Source organism: Etheostoma spectabile, chromosome 18 (genome assembly GCF_008692095.1).
Source record: "Etheostoma spectabile isolate EspeVRDwgs_2016 chromosome 18, UIUC_Espe_1.0, whole genome shotgun sequence".
Classification (NCBI taxonomy): domain Eukaryota; kingdom Metazoa; phylum Chordata; class Actinopteri; order Perciformes; family Percidae; genus Etheostoma; species Etheostoma spectabile.
In genome coordinates, this window is record NC_045750.1 from 19,002,273 (window position 1) to 19,024,528 (window position 22,256).

General features: G+C 41.7%; 1 protein-coding gene and 1 long non-coding RNA gene across 8 annotated transcripts in view; one reads left to right on the forward strand and one right to left on the reverse strand.

Annotated features, from left to right (window-relative positions):
- Positions 1 to 22,256, forward strand: part of epha7 (eph receptor A7) — a 94,582-nt gene that overhangs the window by 70,213 nt on the left and 2,113 nt on the right. For 2 of the 6 annotated variants that reach the window (XR_004336179.1, XM_032542959.1), the window contains exons 6-16: positions 2,043 to 2,167; positions 4,537 to 4,705; positions 7,318 to 7,462; positions 10,009 to 10,064; positions 12,139 to 12,264; positions 12,839 to 13,024; positions 13,506 to 13,567; positions 13,789 to 13,998; positions 15,174 to 15,323; positions 19,140 to 19,333; positions 19,967 to 20,122. Coding sequence is in view for 5 of the 6 variants with exons in the window: in XM_032542959.1 (XP_032398850.1) it covers positions 2,043 to 2,167; positions 4,537 to 4,705; positions 7,318 to 7,462; positions 10,009 to 10,064; positions 12,139 to 12,264; positions 12,839 to 13,024; positions 13,506 to 13,567; positions 13,789 to 13,998; positions 15,174 to 15,323; positions 19,140 to 19,333; positions 19,967 to 20,122 (1,579 nt within the window). In the remaining variant the exon portion in view is untranslated. Of the gene's footprint in view, positions 1 to 2,042; positions 2,168 to 4,536; positions 4,706 to 7,317; positions 7,463 to 10,008; positions 10,065 to 12,138; positions 12,265 to 12,838; positions 13,025 to 13,505; positions 13,568 to 13,788; positions 13,999 to 15,173; positions 15,324 to 19,139; positions 19,334 to 19,966; positions 20,123 to 21,556; positions 21,658 to 22,256 lie in introns of all 6 variants that reach the window. The other 4 variants (XM_032542963.1, XM_032542960.1, XM_032542961.1 and 1 more) reach the window with 4 other exon arrangements.
- LOC116706245 (uncharacterized) lies at positions 7,281 to 8,842 on the reverse strand. 2 transcript variants are annotated; one of them, XR_004336180.1, is made up of 3 exons: positions 8,747 to 8,842; positions 8,450 to 8,452; positions 7,281 to 7,297 (listed from the first exon to the last, which is right to left on the reverse strand). It is a non-coding gene; the product is annotated as an uncharacterized LOC116706245 (long non-coding RNA). The 2 variants fall into 2 exon arrangements; XR_004336181.1 differs by lacking the exon at positions 7,281 to 7,297 and adding an exon at positions 7,300 to 7,311.

Consider the following 22,256-nt stretch of genomic DNA (forward strand, 5'->3'; position numbering starts at 1 on the left):
ATCTCCTTGGGGTGAGATAAAGTAACGTGAAAAGCTTTCCTTCTTTTTTTCTCACTGGGGTCTTTAAGGAAAGTGCAGTGAAAATGACGGTGGTTATAATCAAGGGGGATGAGGATGTAAAGTAATGGACGTTGAACCAGAAACGGACGCCTCAGCTGCAGAAGCCGTGGCCGCAGTGACACACTGCAGAAAAACTCCAACTTCTCAAGTCAAAGAAGGGAGAAGTATGCCAGGGCGAGAGCAATGTTTGACCCTGTTTCTAATCACAATCAACCTGTTTCAAGAACATTCTAGGAAAATGGAGTGAATATGATAAAACAAGAAAAAATAAGTCAATCTCTGCACTAAAATAAAGAAGTATAAACCTTTATCTTAGATAATGATTTTAAAAAACAGAGTATCTCCTCACACAGCATAAGAAATACCTTTGCAAAGGTGTGCCATATTTTTCCCAGTACAGACGGGCTTTTAGCCTTAAAAAAACGTTACAGACAGAGGGTGGAACCAGGAAAAAAATAACAATTTTGAACCTAGATGAAACCTAAAATACATAGTACAAACCCAAAGGAGCATGACATGTCTCCTTTAAAAAAACATGACTTTAATGCCGCACAGATTTAACTGCTCTAAAAATAATATCTAGGAATGCAGTTTCAACTGTCGACGTGAGAACCTTTGTCTTTCCCTTAAATTACATTTAATACAAACCTTTTTTTTTTGACTTGCCTTTGCATGTAACTGTAGATGCAGTAGCAAGGTCTACAGGAGTAGTTGTATGAAGTATATAGTATTATATAGTAATGTTACAGTAGTCTGCTTTAGCATTGTAGGGTTACAGTCAATGCTGGAGCTTGATGCTGAGACATTACAGGGCATCAGTGTAGGCTTGAGTTCCAACTACATGTTGGCATACATTACCTATGGGTATTGACAACTAACAAAATAGAACTGTGTGTATGTGTTTAGCTAATCCGAATGCGGCAGCAGTACATCCAGACAGCCAGACACTTAAAATGAGTCATGCAAAGAGAAAGAGCCAGAGATAATTGCTGTGTATAAGCCTGGTGTCGGAAGGTTACAGGTACAGCCCTCTCCATCTCAGTAGTTCTGTCATCAGGGAGAGTAAGTGCCTGCTTGTTCCGCTGGAAAAAACGGGAATGAATTGAAGAGAATTGTCATTCATAATTGAGATGTTGCAATTTCCCTCTGGCGGGGTAACGCTAACTTCCGCTGTTTGCGCTGCAAATTGGAATTTCGATCTTGAGGTGTAAACATTTGGTATATTAGTCGGCTGGCAAGGGCCGCTGAGTGTTGGTGGATTGTAAAATATGGACGCTTGGTAAGTGTCTCTCAGTGTTGGACTAAGGACTCACCTTTTAGCTTCTGTACGGGACGCACCGAGCAGAGCAGCAGCTTGCTGTAAGATGATGTACTATATGAAAGACCCAGAATCTTCGGAAGGAGGTTGTTGGGGGGGGGGGGGGGGGGTAGATGGGTCAAACAACACAGGACTGTCACCCTGGAGACCCGGTTCATGTCCCGTTTTTGTCCCTGAAACGTGCATGTTGTAACCCCACCCACCATCTTTTCCTAACTGTCCCGTTCTTGTGCCACATGTCAGTTAAACGTCCGGACCCAGAGCGCCAAACAGCGACACCAAGACTCCAGACAAAGCACGTCTTAATATGGATGTCAAAATGTGACGCCAAGAATCCCGGCACCACACTCCCGTTCAACAACTTCACTCCAGATAGGGTGAACCCAGTGGCAACAACGGGGCTTCTTAGAGCAGAGCAGCTACAATGATGCTTTTTGATTGAAGGCTGAATGACTACTCAACGAAATCCATATTTATACCCAACACTTGTTCCTCCAAATTTTAAAATTCGAGAGGGAAGAAGTTGGTTTTGAGCAAATGTTTTAAGAACACAGCGTTCCCCGCTGGCTTGAACCCACGGCAATAACGGTAAACCTGTGAATGTATGCGTTTCTGTGCCGTGAGGCTTTGCCCTGCGCTTATTGACGTGCTCTTGTCTCAACAGCTCCGTCCCAGGTCAGCGAGGTCATCAAGGAGAAAGTGCAGCAGCGCAGCATCCAGCTGTCCTGGCAGGAGCCCCAGCAACCCAACGGCGTCATCACAGAATATGAAATCAAATACTACGAAAAGGTAGGTTTGTTTGTGTCCTTGTCTCTTTCAGAAACCCCCATCCCCTCGATCTCTTACTTCACATTCACTTTTGCCGACTCTTGGTTTTGTATTCTATCTGCATGCTGCTGTGAGTGGAATTCACAAGATTCTGCAAGTACCTTCTTTGTCTCATAATTGCAATAATGAATGAGATGCTCATAAGATTTTAATCAGGCTGCAGTCCTTCACAGCCGCTCCCATGCACATGTTAGCACACACACACACACACACACACACATACACACACACACACACACACACACACACACATACAGTCCGCGGCTGCTGCACTCCCAGAATTAGTCATTTGTTACTGTTATCTGCTTTCCCCCTCTACATAGATTATACCTCTGCTGCTTTCCCCCTGTGTTTCAAGTCTGAACACATCAGCTTTTTACAGCAAGGTTTAATGGAGCGAATTCAAGCCAGCAAATCAAAGGCAGGGTAGCAGAGCTCTGATGCCAGGCCTGCTGGCCACAGCCTCTCGCAAACACGGACGAATCAGTCTCCTATGTCACGTACTGTGGCTGTGGTCTGCCCAGCTGTAAAAGTGGAAAATTGGAAACAACAACTACAGCCCTAACAGACCCTGGCATTCCATTTGGGCTGTCGCTGAGCAAAACATTTACAGATCAACACCAAAGTACACAATGCATACAGCCTGTGCATTCAGATAGATCCTTTGATGAAGAAGATATTTCGGTAACATTTTACTTGAAAGTAACTACACAAGCTTGACATGACACATTAACCCTAACCATTACTTGTCATGGCAAAACCGAAGGACACTTACTACAAGAAGCGTTATGTCATGACCGTTTAGGACTTGTTTCTAATGTTTGTGCACGTTCACAACAGTGTCCTGTCCCTCTTACTGTATGTAGATACTTGCAAGTAAAGTTTAACCGATATTTCATATGTGTTTATATTGTCTATATGGCAGGCTGCCTAATGGTTAGATCATAATCTCAATTAAAATGAGAGATGTCTGGTTCTGTACAATTTGTATGAGATCAGCATAAAGCCTCATAAGAAAAATGTTTAGCAGCGTTTTAATTATTCTTCGATTTTGTATATTCCCAAATGAAAGCCGGTATTAAAAAGGGAGAGGGATATGCTGCACTATAGCTTCATTATGTGATATGGTACTTTCAGCATGAGGCCTATTTTCACAACAGTGAGTTTATTTTGTATCGAGTTGGTATTTTGAACAGAAATATTGAAATCCTACCTTACAGTTCCATTCGCTTCAACTTTGCCGTCCTGCAATCACTGTAAGCCCCTGTGAAACTTTTCAACTGACCTGTCACCTTTAAAGTCTGCCATGGAAGGTGGGTATCTGCCCTTTAAATCACTGCAAGACCTTTACTAGGAAACATATGTGCAGGAGCATTCATTTACAGTAGCTTACCTTTGAGCATGGTGAATATGACATGTTCGTCATACTGATGGAATTTGTGCTGTGGAAATGCACATGACTCTGAATTGATCAAGACAACAGGCGGTCAAGTGTTGAGGGAAACAGCAAACTCACACAGCAGCCGATCAAAAAACAGGGTGGATTATACTGAATAGATGAAACAGGGGGAACGGTCAATGAAGGCTAATGTCAGAAAAGCTGAGCTAAATCAAGTATTAATCCGCTATGTAACTCTATCTTACAACGGATGATACTGGATTTGAAAATGACTACAATATTTGAATGATTTTGTCTGAAATTGCTACACTAGTGTATCTAGTTGGATTGTTAATCACTCTTACAAAGTGCAGGTCTTAGACCCTCTGTAAGTATATCTGCAGTGTTGTCCAAGATAAGACATTAAGATAACATCACCTTGATGGGATCAGCAGTGGAAGAAGTATTCAGATCCTTTACTGCAGTAAAAGTACTAATACCACTCTAAAAACACTCGGTAAAAGGTAAAATTCCTGTGCTGAGATTGTAGAAAATGTAAAGGATCCTACCAGTTGTGTGTTTTAATGGTCTCATCTCAGCTGGACTTGTAAGGCATTATATTCTTGCTAGGTTACTGTATGTGCTGTATGTGCAGAAATCTTAATGTGTAAAGTAACAAAAGCTGTCAGATGAATATATTGGAGTAAAAAGTACAATATTTATATCTGAAATGTAGCGGAGTAGAACACAAAGTGGCATGAAAGGAAAAGACTCAAGTAAAGTGCAAGTACCTCAACATTTGTACTAAGGTAAAGTACTTGAGTATATGTACTCGGCTACATTTCACCTCTGAAAGGGACTGATGGAAACTTTCACACAGTTCTTTTATTTCGCCCCAAAGTGTGCGGTGACAGTTTCATTTATGACTGAAATGTGATGACTTCCTGTACAGGATCAGAAGGACCGAGTATACTCCACGGTGAGGTCCAGGTCCACATCGGCCACAGTGAACAACCTAAAGCCCAGCACGGCCTATGTGTTCCAGATCCGGGCCTTCACTGAGGCCGGCTACGGAACCTACGGCCCCAGACTAGAAATCACCACCAAGGAGGAGACCACAGGTAGGATTTAGAAGAATGACCACTGCAAGAACACACACATTTCAAATACTGCTCTTTTCCACGTGCACCATATGGTTTATGTGTAGTAGTTAATGTGTAGTAGGGAGGGAAACAAATTACTGTACAATATATAGTTGTTTTTTTTTAAATCGTCATCTCGATATCAACTGGCGCAATAAACACGTCACGTAAAGCTGCATCAAATTGCGAACAAGAGAAAGACAAAAAATAGCAGAAAACTGCACTTTAAAATGTCATTCGGTTGTTAGTACTACCTTTTATCAAATATGATTAGATTAGCCTGGATTAGAAATGTCAGACACACAGCAAACATACAGAATAAGTTGTGAGATGGTGTTAACATGGGAACACAGGCAACAGTTTCTGTCCAATGATTAAAATAATTAAGGGGCAGTGGTGGCCTAAAGATTAGAGACGCGAGCTTGTGTCGTTGGTTCAATCCCCAGACCAACGGGATCAAATCTGGCTGGGGAAAGTGAAAGAATCCCTCATTACCACCACTGAGGTACCCTTGAGCAAGGAACTTAACCCCAACCGCTCTAGTGGAGCTGCTCGGTGGCCAGCAGATCAGACTCTGGTCGTGCTGGGCAGCTTCCTGTGTGAATGTGATCAGGGCGGGCCTGCAAAAGAGAGGATGCCTCTCAGTGAACCTTCCCTGAATAAATAAAGGTTAACAAAAAAAAATACAAATAAAAAAAATCTCATACTAAAAATGTTGTTCACCAGGGTTCAATCTTAGCAGCATTTACCAGCAAAATGCTGTTACAATATGCAAGTGGCTGGTAGATCAGATATTTAGCTATCAGGAAAAGAAGTTAATTTACGGACCTTGTTGTTCATAAATGGCATGTGGTATATTAAAGGAATTTAGATTTGCTTCCAGAGGAAGATGAGTAAGTCATTATCAATCTCACACAATCTCAATCTTTCAGGACGCGTTAAGCCGTCTTCTAATTTGTAAGAACCCTTCATTATTCACTGTATCCCTGTTCTTTTTTGTTTTAAGCCCCAACATCCAATCTGTCCACCCAAACATGCTCATACCCACCTTACATTCAACATTTCTGCATAAAAGGACACATTAATTACTCATACCACATGCAGAGTGTTTGCTGTTTAAAAGTTAGAAGTTGCAGTCCGGTCACAGTGTCCTTGCCCAGCACAGCTTCCTCTGTGACAGCCGGCATGTGTGTGATATGACAGCTGAGTGCATCAATTCCTCCCAAAATAGACAATTGGTGAGATATCGAAGCTTGTCTGAGGAACAGATGATCGAATGTTGCCCCCCCCCCCCTCCAGACAGGCCACACAAAAATCATTCTCTTTCCAAGTATGTACACGCCGCAGATCCACTTGATTTAAAATGCATGACTTTTTCCCTCTCAGACGGCACTCGCGTTGAATTTATACTTTGCTACGGCAAGCCATTCTCCGGGGCAATCGGCAGTTTGTCAACGAAAAACAGTTTGAGCAGTGCGGGAGCTCTGAATGGGAAACAATCCAACCTGAATGTGTCTTTGTTTGAGATGAAGGGCATCGCTGTCGCCGTCTGGGACTATTAAGCCCACTTTCTGAAACAGTAGAGCCGTGTGTATAAGGACGGCTCAAAAATAGAAGCGTCCCTCCTCCATTCTCTCAGAGGGAGGGGGGTGGGTGGGGGGTGGTATCCATCTCCAGCCTCTCATTGGGCTCAGTTATGTCCTGAAGATTGTAGAGATGGTTTGATCCCATTTTTTCTCCTTCCTGATACCATTTCTGATGCCTGCACTTACATATCGACCATACAGAGAACCAATCTGATACCAGTCTGTTGTATATTTTATCATTTTTAAACAGCTGTATCCTATTATCCCTGTATGGATGCGATATGATTTCTACCATTGTTGGCCCGGCTCCAGTTATGAACAAACTCAAACAATGAACGCCACGGAACTTTATATTATCATCCAGTTTGACAGTTAGTAAAAACTGAAAAATAACATAAATAAAACTACTTCAAATTGGATTTTCCTCTGGCTACATTGCGTGGTATCACATCCGTGCACAGACTCTTTAGGGATGCCTGCCCCCCTTTTAACATAGCATTTTAAAACACCATTCTACTGGGCTAACTGTGCATTTAAACATCATTTTTGGACCATCAGGGCAGGGGAAAATCTGCATTATGCAAGTAGAAAGACACCAACAATTGTGAAATAACTTCCCCAAAAGCTGAGCCACAGGGCTATTACTACATAGGTCAGGTGGTAATACACATTAAATCAGATATGTAGCTATGGAAAAGCAGACATAACATAATAATGCAGTATAAAATAGAGATATATGTGATTTTAATTTAATTTAATTTAAAGGCTGACATTCTGAAAAGGCTTAACATGTTCCTGTGTAATCTAGGTATCTAGATTCTGGGTTTAGTTACGGGCTAAAATCCCCCATGCATTCAGAATTTTAAGCAGTATAAGAGGCTTTTTATACTGGTATTGGTATGAGAACATCTCTAGCAGATTGTAGTCTTTGATGTGCTGAAGTTGACACCAAGCGTTTCTGTCTTTCCTGTGTGTCTGTGTGTGTCTGTGTGTGTGTGCCTTCAGCGGCGATCGTCTCCAGCGAGCAGAACCCCGTCATCATCATCGCGGTGGTGGCCGTGGCGGGGACCATCATCCTGGTGTTCATGGTGTTCGGCTTCATCATCGGGAGAAGGTACGCTCTCGCGGGCCCCATTGACTCTCCGCTCCTGTGAGTCTGCGCTTGTCAATTAGCCTTTCTGTCACTCACAGGCCTCCACGCCTGCGGAGCCGTCACACGCACACACTCACACGTGCACCCATCATCTCGTGGCATGCTGTGCTAATGGGTTGTGTGATGCATCTTTTTATTTCCCCCCCTCCCTCCTGCCCCAACACGATTTTGAAGCTATTTTTTGCAGAGCCTTTATGAGCAAAGTAGTCCAGAGCGAGACAGCTTTGGCTGTGCGTGACTGTGTGAGATCCTGAGGGCTACATCAAGTCTCACGCAGATTTCTTCCACTGCCACATAGCATCCAGCCCCTCATCATGATCAGCCTCCCCTTACATACATACACCTGTGTTTTCATCTACATCTGCATGAATGGCATTTCTCCACAACTTACTTTGAATTGTGGATTCACCCGCACTTCTTCTCTGAGCCATATGTTAGTCAAGCCAACGTCACACACATTGCTCTGGTATCAGTCTACGCTGATAGCAGTTGGAAATAAAGATCCATAAATCTGAGGAAAGATAATGTAAAAATACATCAAATAATAACTGCTTGCAGCCAATGCAGACCATGCAAAACACAATACCTCTCAAGTAGCTATTAATTTAATTGGTTTGCCTTTAAACCATGACTTTTAAAGCTTTTATTATATTTCTATTATTAATTTATATATATATATATATATATATAATATATATATATATATATATATATAGCTTTACTAAAACCCTCCAAGATATGCCTCAGTCTTTTCCCCATGTGAGGTTCAAGGTATAAGGTTTAAGGTATCCTGTCCCCCATTTTCTGTCGAAGATAGAAGTATTGGTCAAATGGTTTCCAGATTTCCTAATACAAATTGTTTTTAACATATAGGTTAATCTCTCTATTGACAAACTGTACATTGTGCCACATTCTTGATCAAAGCACCAATTGTAGGGGCCTCCAATTTCTTCCAGATGAGAACTGATGGGGCCCTGTTTTAACAATCTGAGCGCACGGCGTGAAGCGCCTGGCGCAGCTGCGTTGTCCAGCATGTGTCCAAATCCACTTTTGCTAGTTTGAAAAAAGGGTCTGGGCGCCAGGTACAAGGGTTGTACTTAGTGTCTTCATTAATCATATCTGTGTTCTTGGCGTAACCTGCAATCAACCAATCAGAGGTCCTCTCCCATTCCCTTTAAAAGCCAGCAAGACCTTGGAGCATTGCTGTTATGATGATGGATTTGCACCCTAATATTTTTATTTGTTATCTTTTGCATGTGTGTGTCCTGCTACATGTCCCACAGGCATAGTGTGCACGCGCTGTGCACGAACCTAGGAGCATTTTAGTAATGTGCTGTTAAAATAACAATGAAATGCTGTGTTATTGACTGTAGACCAGGTTTTACCTCAAGATAGCAATACGCCCAGAATGCACCTGAAAACACCTCCCTTGTAAGACCAGAACGCCATGGGCAAAAAGATGGGCATTTGCTATTTAAACGACGTGGGCACAGGACGGGAAATGAACAACTGCGTCGGCCTTAAAAAAGCAAGGACTCTTACGTCGGACTTTGCGCTGTGCTGCACCGTGTGCAAAATAGAGCCCAAAGTCCTTTTTGGCTGCAGTATAGCAAAATCAATACAAGTTCCTTCTTAAACTTCAAAACAGTAATTTTGCATAAACCCAATAACTCTAGGTCCACTTACTAGCTTTTTTCCTGAGCCCAACATAGTCCGAACTAGCTATGGAGGTAGTGTAGTGACAGTAGTGGGTCTGCAGATAAAGACAGTATTCTCCGAGTTCTGGTCTACAGACTACATAGTGGAGACATGCTAAACATGTTCAATACCATACGACGTGATACTACCTTACTGTCAGTTTACACGGAAATTCCTTTTGCTTTCCCTTGCAGCTCCGCTCAAAAAGAAGAAATATGACAAAAAACACACAGAGTTAGACAACAATTATACAAAGATGAAGGCACATCAACAGCCATGGCAAAGAAACATCTTTTATGATATCCTCGGTCCAGGTCCAGATCTTAATCGGCAGCACACTGGTTTTGGTTTATCAACAGGACAGACTGAAAAAGAGTTCTAAAGCCTGTTGTATTCCAAACCAAGGGACTCTTAATCGCCTGTTAGATCATAGAAGTAGATAGTCATAATAATACATAATCTGTATCACCTCTGCATGTCAATCAGCTCTTCAGCCTTACCACGTCATCCTTTTTGGTATTTTTTTGGTCTGTGCTCAAAGACAAACCCTGTGCTTGAGGGAACATTCAACATGTTAATTTTACCAGACATGTTGAGCAGACCTTTTACAGTGCATGTTTCATTTGATGTGTTACATGATTAGACGCTCGAGGCTGTAGGTTTGGGTTCACAGCTCCTGCTGCTCTGCTGCGTTTCTTTGCCCATTTGTCATGCACGGCATTAGTTGCCTCTTTAAAATTCTTGTAATTTAGGGTGTTTATTTCCTCTGCACAATCAGTTGATTCTGCCACTCTCTTCCTCTCCCTCTTCAACCCCTGTTTCCCCCCAACCCCCACCCCGTGCAGGCACTGCGGGTACAGCAAAGCTGATCAGGAGGGAGACGAGGAGCTCTACTTCCAGTGTGAGTGTCTCCATTCATTCGCATAAACACACACAAACACATTTAAAGTACATGTGTATGTTTACACACACACACACACACACTCACACACAAAGGCATATGCACCTCAATCACTGCAAACTGAACAGGAAGGGTGCCTTTAAAACCCATTAGCACCCACAGGCATGAGTGTTTGATCCCAGTTCATTTGATTTGAGTCAAAGCCGGGAACAATCAGGCCAACATCTGCTGCTGATTGGCCAGACTCCGTCTGCGGGGATGAAGAAGTTAGGCAACTACAAACGCATGAATGTGACAGCTGTCAGGGAGGGAGCAGAGGTTGACAAGTAAGGCAAGAGTGTTCTCCAAAAAACGTGAAAAGACAGACATCAGGTGGTTTAAGTGAGTGGCGGAGTTTCTGTTGTGCACACAGTTTGCTCTGTGGAAGAGGCTGCTTCTGGGCGCCTTCTATCAGTAAGAGTTGTTTTTTTTAACACTGATACACCACCCCTAATGATGCCCCTGGAGATACAGCTGCAGACAGCTTCCCCAAGTGCAGCCGTAATGATCTGCGCTGTAGGCAAACTGCTGATTTGGAAACAAAGGGTCAGGGTGTCACAGGGTGTACGGCTGAAGCAGAGGCAGTGCCGCTGAGCCCGGGTTGGCTGCTGCTAAGTGTCTGACAGATCCACCACAGCAGCTTACAGGTCCCTCCTCCCGAAGAAGAAAAACAAAACGGGGAAAGGGGGGGGGGGGGGGGGGGAGAAAACACAAACAAGGCTAGTGCAGGGCTTAATGGAGCGATCCTCCGTGCAATATCAAATGACGAGAGGCTGCCAGGGCGACAGAAGCTAGATAGCACAAATTCAAACATGTAGGCCCAATTTGTCTGCCATGTAGCAGCGAGGAAATGGTGATAAGACATCTCCTATCAGATCCACTGACATCTCGGATGGACGAAGCAATTATGGGAGCAAGTGGAGGGAAATCTGGGCTGCCGGCGTCCCCTCGCAGGAGCACAATGCTCTTGTTGTATTTACGCTGTTGGATTGGCTTCCTTCCATGCTGGGAATAAGTGTCTCTCCAGCTAGATCAGCTTGCAGTTGTGTTCTCTTGTTTTCCGTCCAGCATTTTATCCAGTGTGTTACGGCTGTAGTAGCTCAGTGCACTTGAAAGTTATATTGTTATCAGTGGAATTTAAATTCACGAGTGGTGTGTTCTCTTTAAAGTGCAGGATCCTGTAATTGCTGGGGGGGGGGGGGGGGGGGGGGTTTCTGCAAAATGTAATCCTCTAACCCGATCTCTGGCCTTGTTTGGTTTAACAATTAGGATTTCAGCTGCTTGTAAAGTTCTGAGTATTACAGCGTATCTTTGCCTCCAACTACAAAGGTGTGCTTGCTTTTGGATTTTCAAAATGTATCCCTACATATATTATGTTTCATTAAATCACCAAGCATGATAAGTGTATGAACCAACACAGATGGTTATTCTTCCCCGTCAGTCTCATGAAGGCACCGTGCACGGGTCACTCAGATCCAGTGGAGGAATGTAACTAAGTACATTTACTCCAGTAATGTACTTAAGTGCAAATGTACTTGTACTTTACTTGAGTATTTTCTTTTCATGTCACTTTCTACTTCTACTCCGCTACATTTTATAGAGAAAATGTGTACTTTTTACTCAGCTACATTTATCTGACAGTTTTAGTTACTAGTTGCTTTACATATTAAGATTTCTGCACACAAAACACATCTGGTTTATAAAATCGGATGTTTTTTTGTAAAGTAACCTAGCAACAATATACCAGCTGACAGGATTGAGAGGATTGTTCTTTTATTATTTTAATTTCCTTGATGATTCTTACATACGTTAACTTCAGTTTTTTTTTTTTTTTTTTACGGCATAACTGCAACGGAGGGTTTTTACAGTGTGATACATTTGCTTAAGTAAAGGATCTGAATACTTCTTCCACCACTGCTTAAATCTTTTGATATTGACTGTTCAGCAGTCTTAGTAATCGTTTGACCTGTCAAGTGTCCGCCGGTGCGTAGCGTGCATATTTAATCATAACAGTAATCCTCTTACCTTTCTACAGTTAAATTTCCAGGCACCAAAACCTACATTGACCCTGAAACCTACGAGGACCCAAACAGGGCTGTCCATCAATTTGCCAAGGAGCTGGACGCCTCCTGCATTAAAATCGAGCGGGTTATTGGAGCAGGTAAGCCCTCTCTCTCTCGGCTCTTGTTGTTTAGTGACTCCGTGCTCTCATATATCACACTGACAGCCAAATATTTACACCCTGACACAGCTCCATGCATTGTATATTGATAGTGCAATTGCAAAGAGGGGGACGAAGTTCATTGCCATGAATGTGCGGTCTGCGTCTGGTAGAGGTAGTCACAGATTCCCCACAGCTGAGAAATTGCTGCCACATGGCTTTTACAGAGGCGGTCATTGGCAGTATCTCTGCATCTCTAGCATGTCTTATTATAGGTCTTGGTTACACTCCCCTGAGTATAACAAGATGTCGCACACCAATTTGTATTCCACCACGGCACAGCTGCTTTGTCTCAAAATACACTAATAAATTTGTCATTGTGAAGGTTTTTTTTTTAACCCACCCACACCTCACTCTACTGCTAAACTCTTTTAAAGTGGACACGACTCTGATGGTTTCATTTTACATTTAATTTTGCAGCTCTTACAGGGTTTCATTTTTGTTGTTTTTTGTATCAAATTTCCCCTCGAGGGACAACAAAGAATCTCTGAATTTATGAATGGTCTCATCCCAGGAGAGTTCGGGGAGGTGTGCAGCGGGCGGCTCAAGCTGCCCGGAAAGCGGGACGTGGCGGTCGCCATCAAGACGTTAAAGGTCGGCTACACTGAGAAGCAGAGGCGGGACTTCCTGTGCGAGGCCAGCATCATGGGACAGTTTGACCATCCCAACGTCGTTCACCTGGAGGGAGTCGTGACCCGAGGTAATCCCACTGGAATGTGAAATTCAATTCAATTCAATTTTATTTATATAGCGCCAAAACACAACAGTTATCTCATTGCACTTTTCATAAAAGAGCAGGTCTTGACCGTACTCTGTGATGTTATTTACAGAAACCCAATAAATAATAATAGAAAATGTAAAGTGTGAACTTGATGTTAAACATCCCGTGAGAGCGGTTTCACCAGAGTTATATTTATCATTGGGAGGTAAAGGAGTGCCGTTGTTAGAGTGGCATTATATCTGATTAAATTAGGTACAGTCTTTGTTTAACATTTTCTCATTTAGACGCTGTAATAAAATGAGCAGATGGTAACTTTTAATTAAAAGGCAAAGCAACACAAATCTTAAAATAACTTGGAAGCAGTTTCGGCACAGTTGTTTATTGGGAAGCATTTTGTAAGCGAACACGTTCAGGTATAAATTAATCATCTCTTTATTGTCCTTTTTTTTTTTTTCTCTAGGAAAACCGGTGATGATCGTCATTGAGTACATGGAGAACGGCTCATTAGACGGTTTCCTCAGGGTGAGTTTCACCTTGGAAGCGCAGGAGGCTCAAAGCAGCGTCTTTTTGCCACTTTTTCTTTGCATTTGCTCAAACGTGTCCCAGAGAGCAGGCGGTCTGCAGCAGGATCAGTGCGTCCCATACATATCATAAATCTTGTGCTAGAGCTGCTGCAGTGGCTGTGACCTACATTTCCCTCATGGTCAGTGAAGATGGCTGACCCTGCCTGTGTTTCTCTGCAGAAACACGATGGTCAGTTCACAGTCATCCAGTTGGTGGGGATGCTGCGGGGCATAGCAGCGGGGATGAGATATCTCTCCGATATGGGATACGTCCATCGGGATCTGGCTGCGCGGAACATCCTCGTCAACAGCAATCTTGTATGTAAAGTGTCTGACTTCGGCCTGTCAAGGGTGATAGACGACGATCCCGAGGCTGTCTACACAACAACTGTGAGTCAATTAAAGTGCTTCTATCTCTAGCCAGAGCCCTGTCTGAATCCTCTAATCAAGTCACAGCCGGTGCATGAGAATAGAGCACGCCCAGGCAGTCTGCACAGGCAATTTCAGTTTTATTTTAGCACAGCAGTGTAGATTACAAGACTTACATCAGAACAATATCTATTTCATTTTCTCTGCAGTCCAATACTTTTTTTTTTCAAACACAAAGTCAACAGGAACTTAATACAGTTTGGGAGAGGGAAGTTGTAGAGTGCTTGCCGGGAAGGACTTTAACCCTTGTGTTGTCTTCCCGTCAAAATTGAAAATCAACACTTTTGTTGACGCTTTTAATCAATGTTTTTAACTTTTTCTTACATTTTTGTCCATGTTTGTCACTTTTTTTGACGTTTAACACTACGTAACAATAAATTATTAATTTTAGTTTACAGCTATTTTTGGAATCTGTAGTCAATAAACCTCATTTATAGGAATTTATACCTAATGTTTGAGTTAGAAAAGCAAGGATTTTAGGGGATTATTTAGACTAAAATTAAAAGAATGTATGTTGATGGATAATCACAGACTGGAATATGTCAATTTTTACTCAATACTATTTCAAAACCACTTCAATTTTTTTACAAATGCTATGAAATGGAATAAGAAGCCCCAAAAATGATGAAAGTAGAGATTTGTACTTGCCAAAGAGCGTTTTGCCGAATCAATCATAATATTTTGGGTGGTTAAAAAGAACATTGATATAGGAAAACAGCACAACATGAGGGTTAAAGAAACTTAGAGAAAAGCATTAAAAATAATATTTTAAAAAATGTCACTTTGGCCTGCGGGGGCATTGTTTACAAAACACTAGCGTTACACATCGTTTCAATGTACTGCTTATAAAAATAAATGTAAAAATGCTCATTCATGATAGTTCTTTTAATTTCCAATAATCAATTATAAAAAGCTGTTACTAACTAAATGTTAGCGTAGATAATTTGCAGTGGGACATTGTTGTACTTAACAATGAGTAATAATACTAGTAAAGTCATTGGTTGCCGTATTAAGTTGGGAAAGTTATTTCTTGAGCGTAATTGTAAAACTGTCTCTAATTGATGTTTTAGGGGAAGATGCAGGATGTAATGAATTTGATCTTTACTCCAGCCACTGACCTGCATTTTCCCAAATAGGGTGGCAAAATCCCCGTCCGATGGACCGCGCCGGAAGCCATACAGTACCGCAAATTCACGTCTGCAAGTGACGTATGGAGTTATGGCATTGTCATGTGGGAGGTCATGTCCTATGGGGAACGGCCCTACTGGGATATGTCCAATCAAGACGTAAGTTTACTTCCTGCTATAAAGTCATTATCTCACTAAATCAATACGTGTCTCATTCTGCTGATGGACTGTACCTCATAACCAAGGATAGGGCTGGGTATTGTTCGAAAATCTTAACGGTACCTAATCCTGAAAGATATTTTTCGATACCAATTTAATAAACAAAAAGAAATTACAACATTATACATTTCAGCACAAATCTTTGTATTCATGTTCCAGCTCTGACTACGTGAGCCGTCTCTGTGTAACGTAGAGTCTTTCCTGCGTGAGTCACTCCTTAGGGACTGCAAGTGGGTATTGAATGGCGAGGCATTTTGCAGTATTCAATACTTTAGAGACAATTCGATCAGTGCCTAAAAAGCATCAAATTCGGTATCCAGCCCTAACCACAGATCAAAAAAGACATTGCTTTGTAAATTATGTAAATACACAGACATGCTCTGATTTAAAAGTGGCACTTTGAACACGTAAATATGAGTTCCCTCGCCGAACTAAATCAGTAAAACACAAAAGTCATTTGAAGACATTGCCTTGAGCTCAGAACTTGTAATGGTAGTTATTTTACTATTTTCTAAAGTGATGAGTTTCTGAACCATAAATCCTAACAAGCTAGTATAAAAGAGCATTCGTTAGAGATGGTGCAATAACATTTTTTGCTCCCTGATACCGTTTCTGATACCTGAACTTGCATATCAGCCAATAGCGAGTACTGATCCGATACCAGTGTGTCAAAGCATTTTATTTTTTAAGTTTTAACAACTGTATACTACTAGCCCTGTATGGATGTGATTTGATTTCTGGCTCAGGTTAAACTTTGTGGTTCTTCTTTGAGTCGGTTCTTGCGAGAGCGTGGTGAGAACAGCTCGGTGGGCACGGTAACCTTGGGCTTAATTAGTTCAAGAAGTTCTAATCATGCAGTCTGAATCCATTTCAAGGAGAAGCAGTGTGAAATGGCAAGCGTAATAAAAAAGAAGTCCTGAGAGATTTGATTCTGGTTATTATTATAAATAACAGGGGTGGAAAACACTTGTCATGGAGAATGCTTTTGATTCAAATGTCTTTAAAAAGTTTATAATTACTTATGGTAATGTTGAGCCAGTGTGAGTAGCAGTGTTGAACCAATTACACAGCAAGCAATTTATGCATACATAGCAGTTTGCATTTGTTTGAGACACACAAGTCAGGGATGTAGAGACAGATGCGCTCGGATTGTAAAGGGCCACTACACAAATTTTACACATTATGAATAGTTCACTCTTCGTGGTCATCACTACTCAACCTGGGGAAAATATGCCACAATATCTTCTGTGGCTTTGGCTGAGATGATGTCAAAGTGATGTCATCAAGGTTACCTGAGCTTATACTTGAGACCACACATTTTTTTAAATCAAGGCCATGGAGGCCTCTGTGTTTACAGGCTTGTGGTCACGTGCAGGCCTACATATGACTGTCGATGTTCTCACATGAAACTCTAGAGCTGGAAGGGGAGTTTTGAAATTTGGGGGTTCTATTAGGTGTTGGAATGAAAATCATAGAATGTATATTTAAGGTACTTAACCATCAAGTGAATTCTAAGAGCTAATGCCTGACATTGCTCAGATTTTTCTTCGTCAAAGTACACACTTCTTTTAACAAATGTCACAAATTGCTATGATGGCTGACTCACCCGCAGTTCTCTGAGAGCTGTTGCCTTCTTTGCTGCCAACTCCTACTGAGGGAGTCCAACTGGGCCAGACCACTCAGAGCTGTTCTTATTGTTGGACACTTGGCACATTTTGATTGATGGTAGATGGCGAGTTAGTTCAGCCCTCAAGATTCCTATATGTGTTTAGTACCCATAACATCAGGCCTAAACATTGTTAAGATTCTCCGGCGCGCCAAAGCAGAGGGATTGCTGATTGAACCATCAGATGTTAGAAATGCTAAACAAGCTGGCCGGGCATTAAAGTGGTGCGTGTGGTGTTTAGACGCTCGGCTACTTGACAGACATCAATGTCAGAAATGTTTTCACTTTGTCAAGATGTCAGCAAATCTCTGAGGGTATAGGAAGAATGTTATTTGCATTTTCTCCCAAAGTTTCAGTGTTTTGACACCTTTTCCCTTCCATGACTCAATGTCTGAGCGGTCCTGACAGAAGTAGTTGATGAATATGTGCAGAAACATACACAGCTCCGTATCCACACAATAAAGGAAGGGGAGCTAGGGGCTCGAATCAAAGTGCACGCCACACCTACCGTTCTCACAGCATTGACTTTTAATGAACCCTGTGCTAAAATGCATGCATGATGCAGAGTGACAAGAGACTAGGTTAAAAGGCTCTTTGCAAAGATCTTTTCAATTATTGATCACAGCTGTATAAATATAGCCTTTTGTTTACACGCATGAACAATGTGGGAAATTCAACTCACAACTTAGTCAGCACTGTGGCATACAATGTACCAAATATCTAGCAATGTAAACTTACATTGTAGAGCCTTAATCAGTAAAGTGTTGAGCTCAATTGTAAAAATGTTGTCCGCCAGTAAAGACGGACAAGGACATATATAATATGATCCATCTGCCAAAGAGATGGTTGAAAGCCAAACTGCAGCGTTTAGCACTGACTGAAGGCAGGAGCTTGTTTTCCGACTGAGCCCTGCAATGATCAAGCCGGGGGAAAATAAAAGCATGTATAACCTTTTCAGGATCAGTGAATGGTAGAAAAGATCTAATTTTGATAATGTGCCCAATCTGAATATATCACACAACCTTTTTTAACATGATCATCAAATGAAAGTTAATGTATGTATTCCATTCTGGATCTCATATCCTTTTGTTATGGCCATTATCAACTGTGACTTACTGTAACATTTTCCTCACTAACTTTACTGCTGAGACAAAAACAAAAAAACCTCCTTAGCAAGCCTCCCCCACTGACAAAAACTTGTCATCCTACATCCTGTCCTCTGCACATTCTATATATCCTGAACTGATCCTTGTTGCACCAACAGCCAAGGCAAATTCATTGTAAGTGTTACTTATCTGGCAATTCATTCTAAAAGATATATGTTGTGTGGGGTGGCAGATGTGTCAAACAATACAGGACTTCCTTGCGTGTCACTGAAACGGACATTTGTAGGGGTGGCAGTAGCTCTGTCAGTAGGGAGTTGGGTTCGGCACCAGAGGGTCGCTGGTCCCAGTCCCCATACAGACCAAAGTATGCCGGTGAACTGGTAGCTGGAGAGGTGCCAGGGCATGGGTAGATGTGCTGGGCACTGCCAATGTGCTCTTGAGCAAGGCACTAAACCCCCAACTGCTTGGGGCGCGTTTCCACGGGCATTCCCCTCACTCTGACATCTCTCCATTTAGTGGAGATTAAGGGGGATTAATAAAGTACACATTATTATTATTTTGTAACCCCGCCCATGCTCTTTTCCTAAACCTGACTTTCATTTTCTTGTGCCGCACATCAGTTAAATGTATGTCCTGACCCAGAGAAAAAGTCAAAAAGTGATGCCAAGAGCCGTGACCAAGCGCATTTAAATATAATGCCAAAGTAGACTTTTTGCATTTAATTAACAAACACCAAAGGCACCTGACCAAGCGTGGCTTTGTCACGCGATGGGAGTGAGAATGTGTTGCCATAAAAGGAAGAAATGAGAACACTCAGGTCAGGGATTCGGGGGTTAGGGTTGATGTTGAGGATGGGGTAATATTAAAAGCTCAAACTAAACAGTTTACAGTGAGGGTAACACTAAAGGCTGATTGTGAAGGGTTTGGGTTTAGGATGATACTGAAAGCTTATATTAATGACTCCATCTGTTTTGCATTTTGCAGGTCATAAAGGCGATAGAGGAGGGCTACCGTCTTCCCGCCCCAATGGACTGTCCGCCAGGCCTGCATCAGCTAATGCTGGACTGCTGGCAGAAAGACAGAGCTGAACGTCCCAAATTCGATCAGATAGTTGGCATCCTTGATAAGATGATCCGCAACCCTAACACCTTGAAAACTCCAGTGGGAACATGTACAAGGTGAGGCAATAAAAAGCCTGAATGAATCATTTTAAAATGTGGCTTCACACAATAAAATAATTTGAACTTTTATTTTAGTGCATTAGTGGATGATCCAAAGTGTCCAGTGGATGATTTAGCCTCTGTAGTTCACAGATGACAGATAAATCCCAGGAGATCGATACCCCAAAGCAGCTCCCATGGCTTTATGGTCAATAGTAGGGCTTTTAAATCAATCTCTGTAATGAGTTCCTGGTACTTTAAAGTGCAGTGGGAACTCCAGACCTCAGTCTGACATTTGTCAGATTCATTCTATTTGCAGTCCGAACATACTTTCCAGAGGTGAGATCGAGAAGTTAAAGCTGGATAAAAAGCTCTTCATTACACAGAGACTGTATGCGGTGTATGCATTCAGATTGAAAAGATACTGACACAAATATTTTTCAGAAGCAACAAAGACATGCTGCATCTCTTTGTGAGTTCTTTATTGATTGAAGCCTCCAATCAGCTAGTTGTTTCCCCCTTCTCGCAATTTACTGCACCGCTGGATGCCGTTGGTAGTCACTTTGTCTCGTCTCCTGCGTGATTGTGTTTTTAGCGGAACGTTTCCTTTTTAACATAAGACATAAACATCACTCTGTGCTCATCCCGCAGACCAATTAGTCCACTGTTGGATCAGAGCACACCAGACTTCACCGCTTTCTGCTCAGTGGGAGAGTGGCTGGAAGCCATCAAGATGGAGCGATACAGAGACAACTTCACAGCGGCTGGCTACAGTTCCCTGGAATCTGTGGCCAGGATGTCAATCGAGTAAGTAGATATCAAGCCAGCGGTTAAGCCTCAGTAGAGAACATTAATACCAGCCACAGTTAGACTGTGATCTCTCCTACACTTCCTTTTATCCCAAACACATTGTTTACACTGTTGCATTTTGTATTCAGGCACTTTAGGTAGACTGACATCCCATGACGTTTATTAGTTTACTTACCGTACATTTTCACTGGTCTGGTCCGTTATTCACCCAAACGGCAGAGATAACCAAGCCTTTATTTCTTCCCTGATTTATTACTCTATATGTGTTTTTAAGACGCCTCCCTTGTCATTGATTTGCTGCTGTTTCAATTGGCTTTAATTGCAAACTCAGGACTTCCTCCATGTATTTGTGTTGTCTTCTTTAATTCAGTATAATGTGCATTTACATATCCCAGTTTCCGAGTTTGTCACGATGTCAGAAAAACATTTTTCATACTCAATATTTTGAAACGTTTCCAGTTTTTAGTTACCCTCAGTAACATATGTTTCACATTAAAAGCCTTCTAGGGGCTCAAGGGGCATAGTGCTTTTCCATAATATGAACACAATTCATTGGCTTTAGTTCACTAACACAAATAGAAAAAAACAGAAGTTTGGAACTGATAAGGGAGAGTTTCTGTTGCTGCCCTATCATTTTCTTTTCACATAACACCCACAATTACAGTACGTTGCCGGCTACAGTGCATGTGTGCATGTTGGTTTAGCTTTTATGAATGATCCAAAATATCACCGGATAAAGTAATGTGATGCTGTGTGGTCAAATAGACCAGCTATTATTGACGCCATGTGTGAGATTTTTAATAAACTTCACACACAAGATCTGTCTCACAATTGCATATCAGTTGTGGGTCCTCATCATCTTCCAGAGCCTCATGAACTTCTTTACTGCACTGAGAGCGGACTAAGCGGACTGCACTTTTTTCTTATTTATTCACACGTCATCATCGTATCATTAAAACACAATTTCAGACGGTACAATGATTGTATGAATGCTGCGTGAAATGGGGAACCACAAATAAGCTACTAAAAGCTTTTTGGAAGAGGCCTGATAACATTAAACATATAACAGAGAATATACTGGCACTTTAAACTCAATACCCTGCACACAAAACAGACTAATACCACAAATTACAGACAGTAAAAAAAGAATTGGGGAAAAAAATGAATAAAAATAACAAAAACAGCTCCAGTCACAATAGACTCAGCACAGACAATATCACCAAATACAGTCAATCCTAGTTGAAATACAACACTTTGAATATTCAACAAATTCCTTCCGACTTTTCATGGAGAAGGAGACAGGATGCGACACCTTCGAGTTTTCATCAAGCTCGTTCCAGATCTGCGGTCCCCTACAAACTACACTCAGACTCCTGCACCTTAGCCTTGGTTTTTTTACCAGTGATTAGATGTCTTTCCCTTGTGTCATAGGTGTGCTGGGGACGACAGATTGGAACAAGCTCACACACTCGATAATATAACCCGGGAATGACCTGGAATATCATGCAGGCTTATGAAAGACATTATATTGGGTAAGACTTAGCAAACCAAGGCGACAGAACAAAGGAAAGGAAAGAAATGTGGCTCTTACTACCAACTTCCAATAGCCGTGAGATGTCAGAATATGTTTCCACATCCCCTATAAAAAAGCTCAAGGGTTCAAATATACTTTCCAAGCACACTTTATCATTGATGTGATTCTAGAAAAAAAAAAGTTTGACTAATACACTTCTAGAGACAATATATCATGAGACATTTTTAAAAACATAGATAGTTTTCTAAGAAGAATTCACGTCACATATAACTCAGTTAGTCTGACATGTATTTATTATTTTGTAGAGAAGAACATAACATGGACTTTGTGCTCTTTCTGTTTTCACTCTGTTTTGCTGGAAACAGATATGATGTAGTTGCTGTCAGCGGTACCGTATAAACAGAAAATATTTAGGTCAATCAATCAAATGAAAAAAGAAAGCGTTGACTCTATGGAGGAAGAATTGATTTTTTAAACCGTTGCAAAAACACTCACGATTCATAGCGTCGCTGATTTTTTTTTTTTTTTCCACCCCCCTACTTAAGATCATACTTTTTTACTTCATTAAGCTTGATATATTAAAATGCACTATTGAGA